General features: G+C 38.1%; 1 protein-coding gene across 1 annotated transcript in view; it reads left to right on the top strand.

Annotated features, from left to right (window-relative positions):
• ARL8B (ADP ribosylation factor like GTPase 8B) overlaps positions 1–23,569 on the top strand; it is a 58,583-nt gene extending 35,014 nt beyond the window's left edge. The window contains 6 exon segments of the mRNA NM_001133089.1: positions 13,213–13,293; positions 14,851–14,924; positions 15,354–15,447; positions 16,717–16,784; positions 17,043–17,113; positions 21,305–23,569. Coding sequence (NP_001126561.1) covers positions 13,213–13,293; positions 14,851–14,924; positions 15,354–15,447; positions 16,717–16,784; positions 17,043–17,113; positions 21,305–21,354 — 438 coding nt within the window. The 3' untranslated portion in view covers positions 21,355–23,569.
• Positions 23,570–26,334: the final 2,765 nt, after the last annotated feature.

The following is a 26,334-nucleotide window of genomic DNA, read 5'->3' as shown; positions in this document are numbered from 1 at the left end:
CTCCCACTTCCTGGTCCTGAGCCTGGAAAGCTTGAGGCTCCTGCCTTTCCCTCAGTTGAATCTGTCTCAGGGGCCACAAGGTAGGAGAAGGAATCGCAAAAAAACAAAAAAACAAAACAAAAAAAACTCCAAAACAACACAAGTTCTTTCTCCATACCACTCTACTCCCTCCCCTCCCCAAAGCACTTTATTTAGACCACAGTTTTCTGGTCAGAGAGGATGTTCTTCTCCGTAAGTACAGCTGGTCCATAGCTGCCTTAAGTGTGCACAGCTTCCAGGCTTGGTTTTGTCTGGGTGCAATGGCAAGAGAGAGGGTGGAAATAATGGATTTCTCCCACTCTGTATTCCTCACACTCCCAACCTTATCGCCCCCCATATACACACACATACCTTATACCAGAAAGATAAATCTCCTCTTGGAGCTTTATCTCTTCATGGCTGGTATACGTTTCTAGAAATTGGGCTGCCTTTGTATCCAGACTGGCAGATAGGGAGAAAACAAGCAAAAGTAGGAAAGAGCACCAGATTGATTGTGCTTCAAGTTCTAGTTCCATTCTCAAATCTATCTGCTACCATTGACTTTTCAGAGTCCTCAGATGGCTTTTTTATTTTTTTTTTAATCTATTTTGAGATGGAATCTTGTTCTGTTGCTCAGGCTGGAGTACAATGGAGCGATCTCAGCTCACTGCAACCTCCGCCTCCTGGGTTCAAATGATTGTCCTGCCTCAGCCTCCAAAGTAGCTAGGATCACAGGTGCTCACCACTTTGCCACCACTCCCGGCTCATTTCTGTATTTTTAGTAGAGGTGGGGTTTCACTATGTTGGCCAGGCTGGTCTCGAACTTATGACCTCAAGTAATCTTCCCACCTTGGCCTCCCAAAGTACTGGGATTACAGATGTGAGCCACGCGCCCAGCCTGGGGCATGCATTCTGTCCAGGGTTTTAGTTGTATTCAGTGGAAGGAACAGGTAATGGTATTCAATGGAAGGAACAGGTAATGTCACATTTCATGGACCCTGGGTGATGGTAGCAAACATTGAATGCTTTCCCTGTATCAAGCGTTGTTCAAAATGCTGTATGTGTTTTAATTCATTTTACTTTTAAACAGCTCTGTGAGGTAGAGACTGTGGTTATCTCCATTTTATATTTGGGCAAAGTAAGGCATTACAAAGTTAAGGAATGTGTAAGAAGGGCACACTGATAGGCAAGAGGTAACGTCAGAGTTGTTACCTAGTATGACTGTCGCCAGGGTCCGTTATAACCACCAGAATAACACTGCCTGTATATCATTGTGTTTTAACATTTATTACCTGAAAAAATGAATAGGGTCTCTTACGGTAATTCTAGAGCCACTGAAACTCTTTATGTTATACTGAAATGGTTGTTTATCAGTTATGTAACTATTTTAGTAGACTTTATAAATGACATTTAAAATTTTATTTTATTAGTCCCTTGATTCTGTCTTACTTTAATACGTCTCGATAAAGATTAGGCTTTTTAATGAATACGAATAAATTTTAATGAATACGAAATTCATTCTGTTGTTTATGGCTTACAAATTTGTAGTATATGCTGAAGTCTTCCTCCGTAAGGGATTTATTTGTTTTTCTAAAACTGAAGGACAGCAATGCATGGTGGCTCATGCCTGTAACCCCAGCACTTTGGGAGGCCAAGGCTGGAGGATCACTTGAGCGCAGGAGTTCGAGACCAGCCTGGGCAACATGGCAAAACCCTACCTGCGGGCATGCATCACCACGCCTGGCTCAAATTTTGTATTTTTGGTACAAAATACAAAATTTTGTACACAAAATTTTGGTACAAAATATAAAAGTGAGCCAAATGTAGTAGTGTGTGCCTGTAGTCCCAGTTACTTGGGAGGCTGAGGAGGGAGGATCACCTGAGCCCGGGAGGTTGAGGCTGCAGTGAGCCATGATCACATCAGTGTACTCCAGCTTGGGTGACAGAGTGACTCTGTCTCAAAAAAAAAAAAAAAAAAAAGTCAGGTGCAGTGGCTCACGCCTGTAATCCCAGCACTTTGGGAGGCCAAGGCAGGTGGATCACCTGAAGTTGGGAGTTGGAGACCAGCCTGACCAATATGGAGAAACCCTGTCTCTACTGAAAATGCAAAATTGGCTGGGTGTGGTGGCGCATGCCTGTAATTCCAGCTGCTTGGGAGGCTGAGGAAGGAGAATCCCTTGAACCTGGGAGGCGGAGTTTGGGGTGAGCCGAGATCATGCCGTTGCACTCTAGCCTGGGCAACAAGAGTGAAACTCCGTCTCAAAAAAGAAAAAAAAGACTGAAGGATTTTTGTTACGTACATATCTTACTAAGATCATTTGGGTAGCTCTAGAAATCCCCCTTTTTAAGTTCAGTAATAGAAACCTAGAAAAATAGATTTAGAAAAACTTTTTTACAGTTTTTTTTTTGAACAAGCAGCATTTGTACTCATAGAAGGGCACACAATGACAAGTCTTTTTCTCATTTTAGTTCCCAAAATACCCAGTTTTCCCGAGAAAGAAGAAAATAAACTTCTGAATAAAGTTATTTTCTTAATTTTAAAAAGTTTTTATGTTAGAAACGCAAACATTCAAAAAGTAGTACAAATGTTTAGAGACCAACCAGGACAATAGTATCAAGGCCTGAAAATGTGACTGGTATACTAATAACCTCAACACTCATGCTCCCTACTTTAGAACCCCACGCAGCCTGCATGTGAACGGTAATCATCTTTTTATATAAAAATGCAGGTGTTTATTAAGGATTATGGCGGACCTTTGATTTTCACGGGAAATATATCCAGATAACTTTAGTGACTTCACAAGTTGACAAAAAGTGTTACTTGCTTGAGCTCTCTAGCACTAAGATTTCTTTTAGTGTCCCTTTTTATGTTGCTGTTGGCTCATCAATGTTTCTGAATATTTGAGTGAAACTGCTGGGTGGTTGACAAGGGATACTCACTAGCAAACTAATCACAGACAAGCAAGTTGAATTTTTATTCAGCAGTTTTTTGGATATGGATTTAGTAGCACCATTATTAGACTGCTGTTAATGAAAGGTATAATGATCATATGAAATAATCTTTAGAGACCTTTTAAAATGACTGTTTTTCAGGAATAGAGGTAAGCAAGAATGAGTTTTCAGGCTCCTAATTGAAATTGTGGTTTGGAGAACATTTTAATCCTCAAGAGTTGTCTTTGTAAAGGAAGTTGCTGCAGAGTAGCTCCCTTTGTATTAGCAGGCAGTAGAGTTAGTTGTTTCAGGTGAGTTAGAATTTTAAGAATTGGAACGACAGCAGTAATTAGTAGTTGGAGAGTTCCTATGCCATTATGCTTTATAGAAAGTTATCTAGATGTGATATGACCAGTTGATCCCCTGTAATAAAAACAATTAATAAATTATCTAGAGAATTTTTATCCTCTGTATTAAATTTTCATAGCATAATGCTGAAGAAAATGTAATGAGTTTTTCACTGAGTTTCGTTGTTCCCATTCAAAAAGAACTATTTAAAAAACCATTTTGCTACTATTTGGGATGTTATATATCCTGACAGGATAAATAAAACTTGCCACTAGTGCTTTTTTTTTTTTTTTTTTTTTTTGAGACAGGGTCTGGCTTTGTCCCCCAGGTGTCTGTCCTCCAGGGTAGAGTGCAGTGGCACCATCTCAGCTCACTCTAACCTCTGCCTTCCAGGCTCAAGCCATCTTCCCACCTCAGCCTTCCAAGCAGCTTGGGACTGCAGGCATGCCCCACCACACCTGGCAAATGTTTGTATTCTTTGTAGAGACGGGGTCTTGCTTTGTTGCCCAGGCTGGTTTCAAGCAATCCACCCCCTTTGGCCTCCCATGGCCTGGGATTACAGGCGTGAGACACTGTACCGGCCTTTACCACTAGTTATCTTGAAAAAATAAATGATTCAGCCCCTGTCCCCTAAGGCAAATCTGATTGTTTGCCAGATTACCATAAACTCAACAACATCAAAAAAAGACAAAACAAAAACCCAGCAATATTAACACTGAAACTTGCAGTCTTGCCTTAAGGTGTGGTCCTCAGTCTGAAGTGTATCAAGAGCCCCACTGACATCAGAGAGGCAATGCTTGAGTGGTTTGCAAAAAACAGTACAGCAGTTAAGAGTTAAATATTTCATCTTAAGGGTTTGAGTGGGTCTGTTTGTCTCATAGATGAGGCAAAGGCCTCATCTAAAGGCCAGCTGTTCGGGAGCAGGAAAGAAGAAAAGAAGCAAAGCCGGCAGTAAACACTTGAGGTTTGAGTTAGTATAGGCACTTAGGAGAAGTGGCAGTAAGGAGAAAGGAGACAACACCTCTGCATTGTGATTGAGTAAGAGGGTTTAGAGTTCTCTGTATCTAATATAATCAAAAGTGACATAGCCAGGACTGAAATTTAGATTTCTTGACTCATTTTCAAGTAGCACAGTGGGTAGCCACTCTACAGAAACATTCCTATTGTTACGTGTTGATTTAAGTTAGTCCTTAGGGCCTTAAATGTCACTGCTTCAAGAAAGGCCTTCTTGGATACTCAGTCACCTCATACAGTCTCCTCTGTTTTGCATAGCTTATATTTATTGGGTGATATTTGTATGTTTGTTTCCTAGTTTCTCTCCTTTTTATTGTTGAATTACTGACTGGTGGCTAAGTGAGTACATAGAGGCAGAGACAAGTAGCTTTAAGAGTTTATAAGACCACAGGAAAAAGTGAACAGCAATAGGTGTTTATAAATCAGTTTGGCATAGATTTGTTATCTGTGTATGCTGTCAAGGTACACAAAATGCAGCTGTGTAAATCGGCTGCTAATCACTGGACTGGATCATTTGTGTAGCAGTCTTTTACAATTGGCCTGTCTACCTTAGAATAACTAGAGCCAGAGTTCATAAATGCATAGTATGAGAGCTATAGCCACTTCTTCATCTATGCAGATGCCACAGATGAAAGAGAATGTCACTCATTGAACTCAGGTTGGAGCCACAGTCAGTCCATTTGGATTAGTAAGCTAGATGAAACGTTGTCATGCAGGCCACAGTCTACACAGGGTGCCTGTTCTTAGAAGAATCTAAGGTTGCCTTTATCTTTCTGGCTAGTGTTTTTGGAAGAGTTAGATTTGTTTGAGTCTGTATTGTTGTACATTGTGTCAGTTTTTAAATGACAATCTTGGAATGTTACGACTTTGTAGAAGGTTTTATTTGATTTGCTTCAGAAAAATAATTTCTGAGTTTTTGGTTTATCTGGGATGTTGGCCCATGGGGAGAATTTGGGCCATCAGGTAAAAGAAGCCTTACTTAATTATATCCCTAAGGAATTTTGAAGTATTAGTTTAAAATTTTTGCATGCTACTTAATTCACTGTGATAATTACAGAAGAGCACTTTCTTTAGAAACAAATATAAATCCATTGAAGTTTTGAGAAACTTTTATTCTTTAGTAATAAGACTTAACTGCCCAAATGAATCTTTTATTTTTACTATGGATTCAGAGGAACATGGGCAGGTCTGTTCCATGGGTATATTATGTGATGCTGAGGTTTAGGCTTCTACTGATCTTGTCACCCAAATAGTGAGCATAGTACCCAATAGATAGTTTTTCAGTCCTTACTCTCTCCCCACTTTTTGCAGTCTCCCATGTTTGTTGGGCCTCTGTTTATGTCTGTGTGTACTCAGTGTTTAGCTCCCACTTTTTATTTTTATTTTTTTGAGACAGAGTCTTGCTGTGTCACCCAGGCTGGAGTGCAGTGGCGTGATTTCAGCTCACTGCAACCTCCGCTTCCCTGGTTGAAGTGATTCTCCTACCTCTGCCTCTGAAGTAGCTGTGACTACAGGTGTGTGCCACCACACCCAGCTAATTTTTTATTTTTAATAGAGACAAGGTTTCCTATTTTGGCCAGGCTGGTCTCGAACTCTTGACCTCAGGTGATCCGCCCGCCTCAGCTTCAAAGTGCTGTGATTACAGGTTTGAGCCACCACGCCTGACCAGCTCCCATTATAAGTAAGAATATGCAGTTTTTGGTTTTCTGCTTCTGTATTAATATCGCTGAATCTTTTAACATGTCCTTTTTAACTAAAGTCCTTTGGGAAGGAGTTATGTCTGTGGTTGGAAGTAAATCCAAATTTGCATATCAAACAGATCAAATTATTGATCTTTGCGAAATTAAGGATTGTCCATAGTGTTCTGAAATTGGGAGAAAATGAACATTGTATATATGATTCTTGAAATGTTACTGTAGTGAATGATTATGAACATATTTTCTAGCACTTTAAAAAGAGTGCTGCCAGGTGCCATGGCTCATGCCTGTAACCCCAGCACTTTGGGAGGCCGAGGTGGGTGGATAACCTGAGGTCAGGAGTTCGAGACCAGCCTAGCCAACATGGCGAAACCCCGTCTCTACTAAAAATACAAAAATTAGCTCGGTATGGTGGCACGCACGTGTAATCCCAGCTACTTGGGAGGCTGAGGCAGGAGAATCGCTTGAACCCAGGAGGCAGAGGTTGCAGTGAGCCGAGATCGTGCCATTGCACTTCAGCCCGGGAGACAGGAGCAAAACTCCGTCTTGGGAGAAAAAAAAAGAGAGTGCTGTAAAGGGAATATCATATTTGAATATCATGTATGTGTTTGCAATAAATACTGTAAAAAAGAGGAAAATAAAGAATAGAATATTATTATACTTTGTCCCTCGGTATATGCAGGGGATTGGTTCCAGGACCCCCTCTGTATATCAAAATCTGTACGTATTCAAGTCCCGCAGTCGGCCCTGCACATATGAAAAATTGTTCCCCACCCCCCATATATTAGGTGTTTGAATCCCATGAATACTGTATTTTTGATCCGCATTTGGTTGGAAAAAATCCATATGTAAGTGGACCCATATGCACTTCAAACCTATGTAGTTCAAGGGTTAACTTTAGTTATAACTCTTATACTTTTTCCTCAACTAATTGTCAGAATTCTTTATGATTGATTCTGTTCATGAATTTTACTATTATTATTATTGTAGTAGGTAATAGGTGGTAGTGGCATGACTAATTTATCTTCTGTTTTGAGATGCACTTGATATAATAAAGAATAAGGTAGTATTTGATTAGTTCTGTTTAAAATTTGTTTTATTTGGAAATCATTTAAAATTTATAGAAAAGTTGCAGAAATATATGCATTGCAAACAGCACTCATACCCCTTTCTAGGATCAAACTGTGGTTAACATTTTACCTCATTTGCTTTCTGATGTGTATTTGTATCACCTTACAGCATTCAATTTTCTGAAACATTGGAGGGTGAGGCCCTTGTTTTCTAAGTATGTAGTTTCTAAGATTAGGGATATTCTTTTACATGAGTATAGTTAAGTTACCAACTTTAGTACATTTAAAAGTTGATACATCATAGATTTTATCTATTCCGTTTTTGTCAGTTGACCCAATAATATCATTTGTTGCCATTTTTGTCCTTCAGTACAGGATCCAGCTAGGATCTGGTACCTTTTGGATGCAGTCTAGGATCATGTACTGCTTTTAATTGTCATGTCTCTTTAGCCTCCGTTAATCTGAAACATTTCTACAGCTTTTCTTTTTCTGGCATTGACATTTTTGAAAAATTCACACATAATCCTTCTTTTAAATAGAGTGTTCCTCATTTTGGGTTTGTCTGATGATTAGATTCTGTTATATATTCTCAGCTGGAATACTACATAGGGGATATTGTGTCCTTCTAATGGTGTGGTGTCTGTAGGCACATGATGTTAATCTGAGCATCATTGAGATATTAATTTTGATCACACAAAGTGTTGCCTGATTTCTCCATTGTATAATACTAGTTTTTCCCATCTTGCAGCTAATGATCAGTTTCTGGGGATATACTTTCAGACTGTGAAACTTCTTGCTCTTCATCAAAATTTCCCCCTAGATGAGTATCTTATTACCTTCCTTTTAAGTGCTTTGCTAGCCAAAAAAAAAAATTGTTTGTAATTCTTTTTCTTACTAATGTAAATTGAAATAAAAAAATTCTACTTACTACAGAAATACAGAAAGCATAATACTAATTTGAAAAATGAGTATTGGTAATTATAGTGACTTCATATATGAATTAAAAGTTCTTAGAAGGAAAAATGACTAATTTGGGTATTTAGTTGGTCATATCCTCTTGCTTGCCCAGTGTGTGAATTTTGGAATTAAACAATTGAGTCCTAGTGTGTTTTGTTTTAAAAAGAAAGAAAAGACCACTTGCTTAGCATGTGAAAAGTAGCTTCTTCTGTACTGTACCAAAAGAAAAAATCTGGTATGAGGCTTTGTCATGCTCCATACTTCATTCTGTCTTCACAAAGTGGCTTGATAACCACAACCTTAAAAAATGATTCTTAGAGAAAAAAAACCATGAGACATTTGTTAAAGTAGGTATTTTTCTATTTGTCTTTTCAAGTTTATTGTATTGGATTGGACCGCTGCTATAGATGGACAGGTCAAGCAAAGAGAAACTTCATTTCCCATGTTGTTGTTAATAGCTTGCTTTCTGCATATCTTCATTTAAAAGAACAATTGTGAAATCTAACCTAATCCATTTAGTACTACCTACTTTGAAAGCACTAGAACATATGAAGAGGATTTCACTGTGTTCTTTCCAGTGTCAGATATCACTGTTTACAAGCAGTCAGTGCACAATACATCTCTGGTATATTAACCTGTTTACAAAGAATAGTTGCACCCGCCCCCTCACCCGTTTCTATTGTTTTAAGATATCTTTTTTTTTTTTTTTTTTTTTTTTTTGAGACGGAGTCTTGCTTTGTCACCAGACTGGAGTGTAGTGGTGTGATCTCGGCTCACTGCAACCTCTGCTTCCTGGGTTCAAGCAATTCTCCTGCCTCAGCCTCCCAAGTAGCTGGGATTACAGGCACGCGCCACCATGCCCAGCTAATTTTTGTATTTTTAGTACAGACGGGGTTTCACTATGTTGGCCCAGATGGTCTCGATCTCTTGACCTCGTGATCTGCCCGCCTCGGCCTCCCAAAGTGCTGGGAGTACAGGCGTGAGCCACCGCGCCTGGCTGGTATCTTTCGGTTTTTTTTTTTTGGTAATGCTCTGTGGCCCAGGCTGGAGTGCAGTGGTGTCATCTCAGCTCACTGCAACCTCCACCTCCTGGGTTCAAGCGATTGTGTCAGTTTCTGGAGTAGCTGGGACTACAGGCACGCCCCACCATGCCTGGCTAATTTTTTATATTTTAGTAGAGGTGGGGTTTCACCATGTTGCCCAGACTGGTCTTGAACTCCTGACCTCAGGCAATCCACCTGCTTTGGCCTCCCAAAGTGCTGGGATTACAGGTGTGAGCCACCGCGCCCGGCTGTCTTAAGATATCTTTAGTAAAGTGTCCTTTCATTACTGGAGGTTCACCACCTCATGTCTTCAGTCTTCCTGCTGTTAACTTTGGTTGCTCTCTGTACGTTCTTCACCATTTTCCATTTGTCTCATTTCTGAGATCTCTAGTAGAAAATGTAGGTGAGTGCTGCAAAGTGGAGTTGGCACTGATAGAACTTTCTGGGAGAAGGTCTGCTTTAGCCTTTGGTATGCTAATGAATTTGGGAAAAGCCACATTTTTCTGCTGTTGTAGCATTCATCTCCTTGCTTACCTGTATTTTAAATGAACGGCCTATGAATAGAACATAAAACCATAAATGTTAGGGCTGGAAATGACTGGAGATACTCTTCCAATTTCCTTTTTCTAGATAAGGAAGCTGAATCCCAAGGTCACGTGACTTGCATCTAGTTAGTAAGTAGCGTAATTGTTAATAAGATTCCCTGACTTTGAGAATAGTCTTCTTTTCACCATCTTATTTTGCTTCAGATTTGTTTTGTTCAGCCAAGTTCCAGGTACACTGCCTTGCAACTTTGGCTTATAGGAGGGTAAGCATTGTGACAGTGACAGCTCCATCTGCCATCACAAAATCACAGCGAGTGCCACGTGTGATCATGGCATTTAAGAAGGCAGGCATGAAAGCATACAGTAGTCTCTCTTATCCATGGTTTTGCTTTCCAGTTTCAGTTACCTATGATCAACCTCTGAAATAATAATGACCCTAAAGCAGAAGAGTACTGTGCCTAATTTATAAATTAAGCTTTATCATAGGTATGTATATATTGGAAAAAACATAGTGTACATATGGTTAGGTTCTATCTGTGATGACAGGCATCCACTGGGGTTCTTGGAACGTATCCCCCAAGGATAAGGAGGGACTACTTACTTTTATTTCTCTACTCTTCCCCCACCAAGTCAGATTAACTCACAATTATCCAGATCTTAAGAACAATGTGACTTTAGGCAAGTGACTTAATCTGACTTTGCCTTGTTTTTCTCATCTGAGAAATGAAGATAATGCTACTCATTTCATTGGGTTGTTATAAGGATTAAACTATGCTGATGAATATTAAGTGCTTAGTATTATGTGTTTGTTAAATTTGTTAAAATAAGTAGAATGATACACCACTAAGTAGTATTTTCTAAACATCTGTTTCCCAAACCTGTAGTCTTAATTAAGCAGCCTCTTGACAGCTCAGACATAAATTCTCAGGTATCTAGTGCCCAACTGCCAACTGAGTGGTTATAGTTGTTCAACACAAGCTTCAAAAAGTGATGATTAAGATTGGACACTAGGAAAGAAGTAGAAAATACTTCCAGGTCCATAAAGGAATGATTGCACAAAATTCATGCATCAAAGTTAAGCACTTTATTGGCAGAAGAGATCCAGCATTTTCCTCCTTTATGGCCTATGTTTTTTTTTGAGACATGCTCTCACTCTATTGTCTAGGCTGGAGTACAGTGGCACAATGTTGTCTTAAAGTCATATTGTTCTTAAGATCTCAACCTCCACCTCCCAGGCTCAAGTAATCCTCCCACCTCAGCCTCCCTAGTAGCTGGGACCACAGGTGCATATAACCATGCCTGGCTAATTTTTGTATTTGTGGAGAGAAGGTTTTGCCATGTGTCACCCAGGCTAGTCTTGAACTCCTGGGCCGCAGCAACCTGCCTGTCTCAGCCTCCCAAAGTGCTGGAATTACAAGCTTGAGCCACTATGCCTGGCCCTAATAACTCTTAGTTTGTTCAACAAATATTTATTGAATATCTTGCTGTACTCAAGAATTTTGGAGTAAAAACTCAAGGACTTGATTAGCTAATTTTCGGTTTTTGCATGTTAGCAGTAGCAGCTGAATTACAGGAAAGTTGTTAGTGTCAGCCAAGGTAAAGAAAAGAGATAAATGAACCCCTGAGAAAGCTCGAGGGTACCCCAGTTTACTGCAGCCCCCTACATTATTTTATTATGAAGTGGTGCTGTAGTTGATGTTCATAATCATAAAACTTTACCTCCAACAGGGAGGGCCCTTGAGTGTTATCTAATTTAGTTTTCTTGTTTTGCAATAGATAAAATGACCCTGAAACATTGAGAACACATTAAATCATGTTCTATAGGTTGTTTGTGGGAAGTTAGCTGAGTGTGTATTGCCTTTTAGAAAGCTTTCTATGCAAGCTAGTTGTAAAGTTTGGTACCTAAAAATTTTAGCTACTATTTTTCCTGCCTCTTTATTATGTAAAACACTTAATGATATGAAATAAATGAGCATTATCTCACGTAGATCTCTCCTCAGAGATTAAAGCCTATCACAATAAATATAATTACAATGAAAATATTTAAGAAAAATATAATCATGATTTAGCCGTGTGACCTTGGGACTCTACTGCCTGTTCTATGAAATGGTAATGATAATTGTCCCTCCCTATATGATGACTAGTTTTTAAAAAAATTTTGGTAAAATACACAAAACACAAAGTATCATCTTAATCATTTTTAAGTGTGCAATTCAGTAGTGTTAAGTACATTCACACTGTGTAAACTTCACCACTGTCCACTTCTAGGAATTTGTTCTTTTCGAACTGAAATTCCATACCCATTAAGGAAATTAATATCTTCTGTCTTTATGAATTTGACTATTTTAGGTACCTCATAAAGTGAAATACAGTGTGTGTGTGTGTGTGTGTGTGTGTGTGTGTGTGTGAGAGAGAGAGAGAGAGAGAGACTTCTGGCTCATTTCACTTAGCAAAATGTCTTCATTTCTTTTGAGTGTATATTCAGAAGTTGAATTGCTGGATCATATGATAATTCTGTTTTTAGGTTTTTCAGGAACTGCTATACCATTTTTCATAGCAGCTATACCATTTTGCCTTCCTGCCAGCAGTATACAAGAGTTCCTGTTTCTCTGCATTCTTTCCAGTGCTTACTTTGTTTTTTTTTTTTTTTTTTTTTTCCCTCTTAATAGTAGCCATCCTACTGGATGTTAGGCGGTATCTCTTTGTGGGTTTGATTTGCATTTCCCTAATGATTAGTGAGTCGAACATCTTTTCATGAGTTTATTGGCCATTTATCTTTTATCATGGCTTAGTTTTGATATAACTAGTTTTGATACAATGACTAGATTTTCACATATAATCACATGTGAAAGTCCTGAGAATTATAATGTCTTAATATAAGTGAAAGTTGTGATTATGGTTGTGTTAACATTTTTTTCTGAAGTTAATAAGACTCCACTGAACAGTTAAAAGAGGCACAATTCGTGTTCTGTAGAGGAAGTTATTTGTACAGTTGGAATTCGTTGTGCTCAAGATTTAAGACAATTTTGGAATACATGTGTATGTGGCTAGCATAAGGCCATAGCAAACAATACTCGTGACATTGAGATAAGAAACCAAAAAGAGAACAAAATTGATTACATAAAAGGAAAAACTTCTGTATGACAAAATATTTTATAAGCCTTATTAAAAGACAGACTTGGAAGTGCTATTTAGCAGTGAATTTTAATAGTTACTGTCAGAATAATTTAAATGCTGAAAGTTTTATTTCTGATTTCATCTACTTTGTGAAAATGTACATCTAGGTGAACACATTTAAAAATTTTCATATGTATTTGTAATATAAAATTTTTTTAGCATAAGGAAATGTGTAAAAAATTACATTAGTTTCAAAAATATCTTTTTTAGATGGGAGAATATGTCTTTGTTGGGACAAAATAATGCATCTCTTCAAGAATTATGACCATAAGGAACATGTTCTTAAAGTAGATTGTTACCAATGGTAAAAAAATATTTACTAAAATGTTTACAAATGCAATGTTGATATTAGAAGTTTATGCAGTGTCATTATAAATGATTAGCCTAACTTCAAATGTTTTATTTTGTTCAGTCAGGTCAATTCAGTGAAGATATGATACCCACAGTGGGCTTCAACATGAGGAAGGTAACTAAAGGTAACGTCACAATAAAGGTAAGTTATTTCTTGCCATACGCAATTTAAATTGTTAGCATAGACCCCTAGAAATTTTTCTGTTTAATTTCTGTGTTTTTACTGAAAATTTGCAGTTTTTCAGTAATGAATGTGCATGTTTCAAAAGAATAGGTTTTTTTGTTGTTGTTTTTGTTTTTTGTTTTTTTTTGGAAACAGAGTTTTGCTCTTTCACCCAGGCTGGAGTGCAGTGGCGCGATCTCTACACACTGCAACCTCTGCCTCCCGGTTCAAGTGATTCTCCTGCCTCAGCCTCCAAAATAGCTAAGATTACAGGCTTGTGCCACCACACCCAGCTAATTTTTTGTACTTTTAGTAGAGACAGGGTTTCACCATGTTGGTTAGGCTCGTCTTAAGTCCTAACCTCAAATGATCTGCCTGCTACAGCCTCCCCAAAGTGCTGGGATTACAGGCGTGAGCCACCACGCCTGGCCAAGAATAGATTTTTAATCTATTTTGTTTTTCAAAAATCAAATCTATGGCCTGAGCCTTAATGTCCATTTTGCCCAATTATTGTGGTTCACAGAAGCTGTTCACTTTCTCTGTGGCTCATCTAATGAAGTTCCAGATTTAGTCAAGTGCATGTTTCTTTATGCTTGTTATCAGTTCTTGCCTCTTGAAGATAAATACTGTGACTTGATACTTTAATGTAGCCCAGTGTCTAGTGTGATGCCCTACGGAGTAGACACAATAATAAAATGATTATGGATGGTGGCTTTCATGTGGATAAAATAATTTTATTTTATTTTATTTTTTTGAGATGGAGTTTCACTCTTGTTACCCAGGCTTAGAGTGCAATGGTGTGATCTCAGCTCACTGCAACCTCTGACTCCCAGGTTCAAGTGGTTCTCCTGCCTCAGCCTCCCGAGTATATTACAGGCACCTGCCACCACACCTGGCTAATTTTTTGTATTTTTAGTAGAGGTGAGGTTTCACTATGTTGGCCAGGCTGGTCTCGAACTCCTGACCCCAAGTGATCCACCCGCCTTGGCCTCCCAAAGTGCTGGGATTATAGGTGTGAGCCACCACGCCCGACCAAAATAATTTTATACAAGAAAAACACCTATGTGGAAATGTTGGCTACTTATTTACAGGATAATTTTAAAAGGTTAGGCATTAATGTAGAACAAATCAGACAATTAAGACTTAATAGATTCTGAATTGTTGTTTCCTGTCTTGGCATTCAAATCTGGAAGGTGCATGGTCTTGTAGCTTTTAAATTGTTGTCATAAAGACATATGTTTTCAATAATAGAAGTATGTTAGTTAACAGGCAAACTGTTGCACATAAACCAAATCTTTGCTCAAGCAAAATTTTAGATGTATTGTAAATGTATTAAATACGGACTTCAAGTTTAGAAGTGGCCCCAAGAATTCCCATATTAAGAGCTTGTTTGAGGTCAAGTTTTTCAGGAGCACTTTGCCTCTAACATTGTAGAAATAAATATATCTTCCTGATCTTTCTTTTCTTCTGTTACTTCTTCTTTCAATCATTCATTTAAAATATCTTTATTAAGAATTGCCTTGTTTTGATTTAAAGATCTGGGACATAGGAGGACAACCCCGATTTCGAAGCATGTGGGAGCGGTATTGCAGAGGAGTCAATGCTATTGTGTAAGTGGTTTTTTTTTGTTTGTTTGTTTGCTTTTAAATCAATTTAGGCATGAAAGAAGAAAGTTTATTTTAGTATTTCCAGAGGCTCAATTTTTATCTCAGGCAGTGAAAATCTTTCTTAGCTAATATCCTAGTGTAATTCCATTAACATGGGATTTAAAAAAAATTAATCATAGAATAAGATCTTTATGTTTTTTGTTTATGGAGCTAAGAGCTAAGGGGTATACATGTTTTACTATCATGTATTAGTCTCTAAAAACAGCCTAGTTAAAAAGTATTAAAGGGTACTGAGCCTTTCCTTACGACATAGTTTATTTTGGTTAACAATTTCAATAATGTAAATCTTACGAAAATTAAAAATCAATAATACTAGTTGTCATCATCAAGACATACAGAGAAGGTATGTTGAGATCACTTCATTTTTTTAAGTTACATGATAGATGCTGCAGATCGTGAAAAGATAGAAGCTTCCCGAAATGAGCTACATAATCTTCTAGATAAACCACAGTTACAAGGAATTCCAGTAAGTATGGAATACTTGTTATCTTACATTGTAATTATATAATGATATTAATTATGGTAATTATGCAGTGATATTAATTATGTTTGAAATCAGTAACATGTGTTTGTTTTTAAAATCTGGAAAACTTGCTTACCATGTATCTGCCATATACTGGACATTGTGCTAAATATGAATCTCATAACCACATATCTACTAAACTATGCAGCAGGAGCAGTGTGTAGGCCCAGGGATATAGTGATGAACAGAAATCAGTAGAAACATACTCCTTGCCGTCATGGACCTTATGGTTTAGTGGGAAAGGTAGATACTCTGAAAACATGTGAATAATGCAGCTTTAAGTGCTAGGAAGAAAGGTGCAAGGGGATATGAGAGTTGTAATTTAGAGGGGAGATGTGATCTAGTTTGAGGGAAGAAGGAGGGATTCATGAGGAGGTAATGCTTGAGCTGAGATCCAAGGGATGCATACGAATGTGAGGTATATGACAGTTGGAGGGGAAGAGAGTTCCAGGCAAAGGCCTTTGGGTGGGAGGAAGTGGGAAACTGAGAAGAGGCCAGTCTCTAGAATACATTTAGGAATTTGCATTTGAATTAGGAATGCTCAACCAGTAAGTATATAATGCAAATCCAAAAAATTTCCAAAATTTGAAACACTTCTGGTCCCAGGTATTTTGGATAAGAGATACTAAACCTGTATTAAGAATAGCAGAATGCTGCCAGGTGCGGTGGCTCACGCCTGTAATCCCAGCACTTTGGGAGGCCGAGATGGGCGGATCACCAGGTCAGGAGATTGAGACCGTCCTGGCTAACACAGTGAAACCCCGTCTCTACTACAAAAAATCAGCTGGGCATGGTGGCGGGCGCCTGTAGTCCCAGCTACGGCAGGAGAATGGTGTGAACCCGGGAGGCGGAGCTTGCAGTGAGCCGAGTGGCCGCTGCACTCCAGCCTGGGCGACAGAGCGAGACTCTGTCTCAAAAAAAAAAAAAAAAAAAAAAAAAAAGAATAGCAGAATGCATACATAGCATAGACTCAGAATATTTTAAATAGAAGTTGGCAGCCACATACTGAATTAAGGGCACCTGCATTGTAGGAGTTAAGTGAATACCAGTGTGAGCAATGAAATGAATGAGATAGGCCACCAGTTACACAAATATGCCTTAATATTGTGGAATGTGTTAACATCTTATTTTTGTGTCTTCACATATCAAGATGATAAACTTCTGTGACTTTTTCTTACATAAAAGTGTGCTCTTAATATCTTTTCTTTTTAGGTGCTAGTGCTTGGAAACAAGAGAGATCTTCCTAATGCCTTGGATGAGAAACAGCTAATTGAAAAAATGTATGTCTTGAATATGCTATTTTAATAATTTGCTTCTAAATTACCATATTTTGCCCACTTGTTATGTTATTCCTAATGATCATAGCCATTTTTTTTAGGTAGATAAACTTGGCCTATCAGAGAAGCGAATCCTAACATTTTAGGATTGCTACAATGATTTCTTCAGTACAGTAATAAAACTAATGAGTAAAATTGAACAAAGTGATAAGTATGACAGCTGTTCTAAGCACAAACTTATCCTTTTAATTCTTCTCATAGGAATCTGTCTGCTATTCAGGATAGAGAAATTTGCTGCTATTCAATTTCTTGCAAAGAAAAGGATAATATAGGTAAGAAATGACTGGTAATTTTGGAAGAAATGGGTATCATTGGAAGGAATGTCTATGCTTCTTACAGCTTATTGTCTCGATTTCTCATTAAGTGACTTCCTTTTCAGAATACTGTTGCTTTTGCCTGAGAAAAAAGGATAGACATACCTTTTGACAATAAATATAGTGAATCTTCACTTAACATCATTGATGGTGGCTTCTTTGAAATTGCAATGTTATCTCTCTCTCTCTCATATAAATATATATATAATATAATATATGTAATATGTATTATGTATTATATGTAATATATAATATATAAAAATATATATTATATATAACATATGAATATATATAATAATATTATATGTATATATATTTTTTGAGACAGTCTCACTCCTTCACCCAGGCTTGAGTGCAGTGGCATGATCTCGGCTTACTGCAACCTCTGCCTCCTGGGTTAAAGCGATTCTTGTGCCTTAGTCTCCTGAGTAGCTGGGACTACAGACGTTCACCACCACGCCTGGCTAATTTTTGTATTTTCAGTAGCGACAGGGTTTCTATGTTGCCCAGGCTGGTATTGAACTCCTGACCTTAAATGATCCAACTGCCTCGGCCCCCCAAAGTGTTGAGATTACAGGTGTGAGCCCGGCCTATATGTTATCAAACTCTTGAACAGCAAAAAATTTTTTAAAAAGAGGAAATTGCACTTTTAAGTGAAATGACATACAGTAGGCCCTCATTTCGTTCAGCGTTACAATGTTAATGAGAAAAAAAATAGTTTTGTTATACACCATTTCACTTAAAGTGGCAGTTTCCAAGAACCTATCAATGATGTTAAGTGAGGACTTAATGTATAACATCCTGAATCTTCTTTGTGCTATTTAAAGAAGAGAATGCAATAAAGTCGTGAGGTTAAGATTATGTGATACCAATTTATTGTGTTAATTTTTGCAGAGCTACTATCTAGCTGTGCTTTATAACAAAATGGCATTTTTGAAATAAGAGTTTACAAAAATTAGTCTACAGGCACTACAACAATTTTTCAGTTATTGAACCAGTATATTACTGCAATATGTTAGCACTCTATTGGAATTATAAGCCCAAAATACCCTTCATTTACTCAATGCCCATATTAACTTCTTAGAAATGCCCATATTAACTTCTTAGAACTGCCATAACAAAGTACCACAAACAAGGTGGCTTAGAACAGCAGAAACTTAAGTCATTCAAAATTCTAGAGGCTAGAAGTCCAAAATCAAGTTGTCAGCAGGGTCATGTTCTCTCTGAAGGCTGTAGAAGATCCCTCCTTGCCTCTCTCTAGCTTGTGGTGGTTCCTTCACTTGTAGATGTACCACTCCATTCTCTGCCTCACATTCATGCTTCTCCCCTATAGTTGTCTCTGTGTCAGTGTATTATCTTTTCCTAAGGACTCAAGTCACTGGATTAGGGCCCACCTAATCCAGTATGACCTTATCTTAACTAATAACTTGCAGAGACCCTATTTCCAGTAAAAGTCATATTCTGAGGTTCTGGATGGACATGACTTTTTAGGGGGACATTAAACATTCTAGCATAGTATCGTTACAGAATAAGTATGTATGGCTCAACTTTAGTTTCTTAACTAATTTGGTTTGAGATGATTTGATAAATGAATGTATTGGAACAAAATGTAATAAATAGTACCAGAATAGTATATTTATAAAGTTTACGCTGATATTTTTTCTTTAGCTTTTGTATTCCAGTCTATCCTTCCCTAACTCACCTTCCACCCCACCTGCAAACACGGCTTTATTTATTTTTATTTTTTTAAGATGGAGTCTCTCTCTGTCGCCGTGGCTGGAGTGCAGTGGCAAGATCTTAGCTCACAGCAACCTCCACTTCCTGGGTTCAAGTGATTCTTGTGCCTCAGCCTCCTGAGTAGCTGGGATTACAGTTGCCCACTACCACGCCTGGCTAATTTTTGTATTTTTAGTAGAGACAGGGTTTCACCATGTTGGCCATGCTGGTCTTGAACTCCTGACCTCAGGTGATGCACCTGCCTCAGCCTCCCAAAGTGCTTGGATTACAGGCATGAGCCACCACGCCCAGCCACAAACATGCTTTATTCAGTTTAAAGTGTGGATAGTTCTGGCTAATTTTGGGCTTCGTTTAAAGACCATCCAGGGCAGTCTCAGCCTTAGTAACAGCTGATAGACACAAATTTTCCTTTATAAATGGATAGAATAATTAACTTGTTACATTGGGAGCATTTATTTGAGAACAGACTTGTCAAGCACTTGTGGTTACTTAGACTTGATTTAAAAGTTTTTTCTCTATATGGCAGGGAAAACTCTTTTTAAAATTTAAGATATGCCCCATGAGAGCATTTATTTCTACATCAGTGGTTCTCAATGGGGAGCTTTTCCCCCAGGAGACTTGACAATGTCTGGAGACATTCTTGGTTGTCATAACTAGGAGGGTGATGCTGGCATTTAGTGGGTAGATATCAGAAATGTAGCTAAACATACTATAGCCTCCACAGCAAAGAATTATCCAGCATAAAATGTCAGTTGTGGCAAGGTTGAGAAATCCTGTTCTACACTAACCGTAATTTTTAGTCCATTGTGCTATTTTGTAAATCCATTACTCCCTATATGTTTTCTATTTTTCCATTGTTACAAACTAGTTGGATACTTTCCTGAAAAAAAAAAAAATCTCTTGGGCTCATATATGGAAGTACAGTAGAGCTGTGAGGACTTCTTGCGCTATTTGAGGCTGATCTTTATAGTTTGCTAAATGGCTCAGTAGTAATTTTAGAACTCCTGGCTCACTTAAAGTGTTATCAAGCCCAAGGAAACTGATCCAGTCTAATAAGATTCGAAATAAGTATTTTGTAAATCAGTTCATCTGAGTATATTATTTCTATTGTCTTTTTGCCTATTCATAAAGATCCATTTGTCTTTAGGATATGAACTTCTATCAGTATCCACAAAGGCTTTGTGTAATTTTTTAGTGAATTTCTTTTTGTTTGTTTTGTTTTTGTTTTGAGATGGAGTTTCACTCTTGTGGCCCAGCTGGAGTGGAATGGCGCGATTTTGGCTCACTGCAACCTCCGCGTCCTGGGTTCAAGCGATTCTCCTGCCTCAGCCTCCCAAGTAGCTGGGATTACAGGCACCCGCTGCCGTGCTCGGCTAATTTTTGTATTTTTAGTAGAGATGGGGTTTCACCATGTTGGCCAGGCTGGTCTCAAACTGCTGACCTCAGGTGATCCACCTGCCTCGGCCTCCCAAAGTGCTGGGATTACAGGTGTGAGCCACCGTGCCCGGCCGTGAATTTCTTAAATATTTAAATTTGGTTATTTCACTTCAGATTTACCTTTCTCCCATTCAGTTCAAATGAGTGTGGCTTTGCTTTTATTGTGCACTGTTGTCCCTATTTTAAGGTGCAGAGGTGCTTCTTCAGTAGTTGGGTGAAATCATTGTTTCCACAGTGGTGAACAGGTCACGTTTGTTATAGCTCAGCCTTGTGTTGTTTCATTAATGCATGTTAGCTGGGAAACTGGTAGTGAATTTACCCTCATCTTTCAGGCTTGGAGAATAGAGTGGTGCTTCTAATAGACTCTCATGTACCCTTCTGAAGAAGTGAGGACAAGAATTATCCAGCCCCATATGTCAAAAGGGCATGGTGTGAACCCTGCACCAGCCTTGGCAGTGACAGCCTCCTCTCCCATCCCTCTGCTTTAGTCACATTGTATCACTCACAATCCATCCAGAGCTCCACAATGTTTCATGCCTTTTAACATTCTTTTGCCTTTTTTTTTTTTTAACCTGGAGTTTTGTGGGGTGGCCCCCAAGCCCCAATAATTACTGCATCTTTTCTGTGTGTTATACTTAAAAGCGCCTTGAGGGCAGACAGGAGTTCTTCCCTTTCTTTTTTTTGCCTTCCTGGCAATTTGCATGCAACACCTGATTGATTGTGTGGGCAACACATAAAAGATGGCACCAGCCGTCCTACACACAACTTAATTTTTAAATCAGAAAACCCTTCAGTCTCTGATAATTCCTCATATTCTCTTTAAGTTCAGGTAATGGAGTATGGTAATACAGATGCAGAAAAGCAGAAGAGGTCAGGCATAGTATGTGCCTTGAATTAGCTGCATTTTAAATATTGTCTCTGTTTGATGTTTACCTTTTTAACTTTAATGTCTTCGCTTTTCCCCTCTATCTTTAGATATCACACTTCAGTGGCTTATTCAGCATTCAAAATCTAGAAGAAGCTGAAGCATCTCCTGAAGTCTTCCAGTCCTTCTTGGCTATAATCCTAGAATTATTGTCCGTTCCTCTGAAGTAATTCCCAGAATACGGTCCTTCCTAAACCCAAGAAATTGCCTTTTTCAGAGTTTCTTTCTCATGTGCACTGCTGAAGATGAGTATCCCTAATCCTTCATAAAGAATCAGCTAGAGTTGTCATGATAAAGTCAGCACACACAAAAAGGCTTCTTACACATACCTGTCTTAAACCATGTGTAGAGCTTTAAAAAAAAAAAACAAAAAAAAAATCCATATACTTTTGACCATCTTAAATCAAGAAAATTGCATATTTCCATTCTGGTCTTTCTGGGCCAGATTTTTATATTGGTTTTCAGTAAATGTCTATCTATAATATTTCATTATAGAGTCTAGTAGCTTAATACTGACACTGACTTGATACAGCATGAAGTTTCTAGTGCCACACACAGTATTTAGAAAACCTTTAAGCGTGAATGACTCATGTGGGATATATGTAAACATAATGTTTATTTTATCTCACAAATGCATGTGAAATGTATAATTACATCTTAGGAATCCAAAATGGTCTGCAGAGAGTGAGCGGAGGCACCAGATCAATGTTGGTTCTTTACACTGGTGAGATTCTACCTGATGAATATTAAAGATATTCTGCTTTCTGAGAACTCTTTTTCACCAGATGGCAGTTGGGATATGGGAGGAACTAAAGCATCCTGTTTTGTATCTGTCCAGATCATTATTTCTATCTCTTGTTTTTTCTTCCTGATTCAGGATACTTTTTTAAGGGGTTGAGAATTGAAGATTTTCCAAAAGCGTTCATGAATTTAGAGCATTCCACCCAATATAATAAAACCTGTTAAGAATGTCAGTCTTTGTTCAAACATCTGTTTGTTCTATCTCCAGTCATTAAATCAGTGCTGCTGCATGACACTCTTAACTCCTGACTTTTTATATCCAGTCATAAAGTTGACTTTCAGCACAAAAGATACTTATAAACAAATAAAAAATTTTTATTTTTCTCTCTTATTGATGTAAGGTTTGGCACTCTTTTGTCTGGTGCCATTAGACATCTTGATTATTGTGACAACTCTAGACCTGCCTGCTTTATCTAATGTAATCATGCTCGACGTCTACAGGTTGTTTAATAATCAGTCATACAGAGAACTGAGGAACTGATGCTGTTTGTTTGCTTCTATGATACAGAGATGTCTAAAAACTTCAAATGGACATGTTTTGTAGTTTAGCGACTTCCGTATACATAAAGGGACATATTAATACTGGTTCATTTGTAAATTATTATTCATATAGACAACTGTAGTAGATAAAACTCTATGGTACACCTGCTTATGTGTTGCCTCACACTGTGTGTGATTTTGTTTCTTTTGTTAAGCAGCACTTATGTAGACTGCATTTCCAAATGTGTTGAGCACTCAGAGTGTAGTCAACAGTAAGTTCTTTTAATGCGTATCAGTTTTAATTTATAGACTGCCATGGCCTTAAAAATATTCTGTACAATATACTGCACTGTGTTGCACAGACACTACTTGCTTTTCTCCATTCATATTTTTATGAGTAGAATCTGGGCTTTTAAATTTCTCTTCTTATTCTTTGAAGCATGTTGCATACTTCCCTGGTGGGATGGAGGTTCTGTAAATGAAGGGACATTTAAACTTGCTACTGTTGTTCAACACCATTAATGGTCAGCGTGAACCATTACAAAGAATGTGGCAACTTGCTTGTGCCTAAAAGGAGGAATTGGAACTAGAATGTGTGACTCTGTGGGGACTGCATAGGTTTGTTGACCTATAGCTAAACCTTAATGTGTTTGTGTGTCTATACATTGCTTTCAGCATTTCAAGACATCCAGACGCTATTACCAACATTTTCCTGTGCATTAACCTCTGCATGTGAAAGCTTTTAACAGTTACTGAACTATGTAAATATGTGAATTTTTTTATTTAGGTGGATGCATTTTTTGTCTGTTTACTGCTCTTCTCAGCTTTATTCAATAAACTTGCATTTTAAGGGTTGTATTGGCAATTTTAACTTAAAATGTGCATCATGATGGAAGGTGCAGACTTTTTTGGAAGGGGATAGAAAGTTTCCAAGAGGAGGGTCTATAGACCATTTGTCGGAAATCAGCTCAGCCCTCAAAGAATTGGGTCTGTGGGCTAGTTAAAATAGAAATAAACTTTTAAAATATCCACAATTGATATTGTGATTTTTTGGGGGCGGGGGAAATGCTACTACTTGTTAACGGTCACAATACACCAAATTTAGGACTTTAAGTGGCAAGTGCTAGTAAAACATTTTATGATCCAGTTTTTAAAAATCAAACCAAGACCCTGCTAAGCAAATGAAGTTGCAAGACATGCCTATTTACTGACTTCAGTTCAGAATGAAAATATTTTAAGTACCAAACATGCTGGTTTTCCCACAAAGGCACATTTTTAGCATAAAGCTTTTTGCTAGTTTGGTATCATCTGCCCATTAAATAAGTCAATACTTATCAAAGCTATTGGAGAAATAATTTTGTATATTTTTATTTGTTGAGAAAAGTTCAATTAGCATTTTCTCCATATCCATACTATAATTCTGTATAGCCAACCCTTAGTGGCCAATTGGATGTATGATTTAGCATTTATTTCCCTAGAACATCATGTTTATGTATGTTTTTTTTTTTTTTCACTGCATTAGTGGAGCCATGTAGTCAATCATCAAGTTTCATCCACTTCTCACCATTCTCCTACCAAAGGGAGGAGTGTGTGAGAGTTGGGGATGAGGATGGGGGAACATTTAGGATATACATTTAGCTGAATTCTAAATGTGTATCTGCTTTTAAAAACTTCTAAACTTACAAAGTTGGTCTTTGATTCTGTCAAGTAAATTGGGTGTTTGAGGAACCAACTGCTTTGTCTATTTGCTCCATGTAGGATTGAGTTACACTGATAACCTGTTGATTTGGTAATTCCAGCTGCTCCAAGGGTCTGGTGGGTTCAGAACTGGAATGGAAGCTTAAACATAATGTAGCGGGCATCATGCTGTAACATCCAGTTGGCCAAATGCTTTACTCTAAAAATGTGCCACAGTGGGGAAAGCACAATGTTTGATGTTTAAAATGTTTTTGTTGTGTTACAAACTTTTAAGGTTATGCCCTCAACTATGCATAGCAGTGAAGAGACTTGAAAAGGAAGACAGTAAAGCCTTACAGACTTCCCTTAAGTTTGCTGCTCTATAAGTATGCAGCCTGCTGCAGGTGTTTCCTGTTGGTTAGTAAATAACCTCCACACATTGGCTGTTTAAAATTCAGCTATTAATAAAAATGTGTAGTTTTGTCATTGCTCCTCTTGGGTGTTCTTAGGGAAACCAAAGCAGATCATTGTCATGGTAGACGGACTGCAATAGGACGCTTTTAAAAATCTAAGCCAAAGCAGTAGTCATTTATTATTCCATTCTATTAACCAGCCCTCTCTTCAGTAAGATAATTCTATTTTGAAATCCCAAGGCATCTGGCATTTAGGTAATGCAGATTTCCCAGTAGGAATCAGGAGGGGGAAAAGATACTTTAGCTTCATTTTACTAGGGCTTACAGTAGGGATGTAGGAAAAGAGTTGTTAGCTTACGATGCTATTATAGCTTAATTCTGTGGAGAGTACTTGGTTGGCATTTGGGAGAATGGGTTCTTTCCTTGGCCATTAACTGATTGTGTGACTGGTGAGTTGCAGAACCCCCTCAAGGCTCCTTAAGTTTTCCCATCTATAAAATGAAGAGGAGAGGATTTCTAACCATAACTTCTGCCACTGACAGGCTGATTCTAGCAGCCTAGAAATTTGCTTGGTGGTTAAAAAGAGAAGAGATACAAAAACACCGATTTGTCCTAGTGAATATGTTAATATTACATGTTCCTTCAATAGAAGGTAATTCAAAAATACAGAAATATTTACATGTTACAACTTTAAATTTTAGCACAAAAGCTGGAGATGGCAGACATTTTACAGAATGATACAGTAAATTTATTTTGTTTGAAGGAAATTCTGTAAATATACAGGCTTATATGTTGAAAGGCATTTACAAATTTTAGAACATTTTCCCCAGACTGCAGAAAATGTTTGGTATGCACTCTGGAAAAATATATACCTACTACCAATTTGAGGGTAGGTGGTTTAGAGCTAAGATTTAATCCTTTATAACTGCTGTGTTGCTAGGTTTTTGGGTTTTTTTTGTTTGTTTGTTTGTTTTTTGAGATGGAGTCTCACTCTGTTGCCCACGCTGAAGTGTAGTGGCGCGATCTCAGCTCACTGCAACCTCCGCCTCTCGGGTTCACGCCATTCTCCTGCCTCAGCCTCCCAAGTAGCTGGGACTATGGGCGCCTGCCACCCCGCCCAGCTAATTTTTTATATTTTTAGTAGAGACGGGGTTTCACCATGTTAGCCAGGATGGTCTCGATCTCCTGAACTTGTGATCCGCCCACCTCAGCTTCCCAGAGTGCTGGTATTACAGGTGTGAGCCGCCATGCCTGGCCAGCTGGGTTCTGCTAGAATTTATCTAGAGTTTTGGAGAAACCTGGAATGGTTAGAAAATACTACTCTTCAAAGTAAAGGGGCTGGAGGACCAACAAAACCATTGTGTCCCCTTTTGGACATGGGAAGTAGAACATTAACCACTTGCTAATTATAGCATCTCCCTTAACCAATTCTTATCTCATCTACAATTGTGACCTACCCTCAGTGTTGTACAATGTGTATCACACAATGTGCTAGCTTGTTTCTGTGGCTTAAGAGAATTCACCATTTCTATCTACTACCCAATACATGAATTAGATAACTCTTTCATTTGTATATTTTATTCTGTAAGAAAAATTCAAATTGCTGTTATTTGTCATACTGTTAGCTAATTTATGAAAGCGCTAGCCCTCTCATTCAAAGAAGGGTTAAGGATTTATAGAATTCCTACATTCTCTGGAAGCATCAGTAA

This window comes from Pongo abelii, chromosome 2, assembly GCF_028885655.2.
Source record: "Pongo abelii isolate AG06213 chromosome 2, NHGRI_mPonAbe1-v2.0_pri, whole genome shotgun sequence".
Lineage (NCBI taxonomy): Eukaryota > Metazoa > Chordata > Mammalia > Primates > Hominidae > Pongo > Pongo abelii.
The sequence above is the reverse complement of the archived record's forward strand: the minus strand, read 5'-3'. Positions and strand labels throughout refer to the sequence as shown.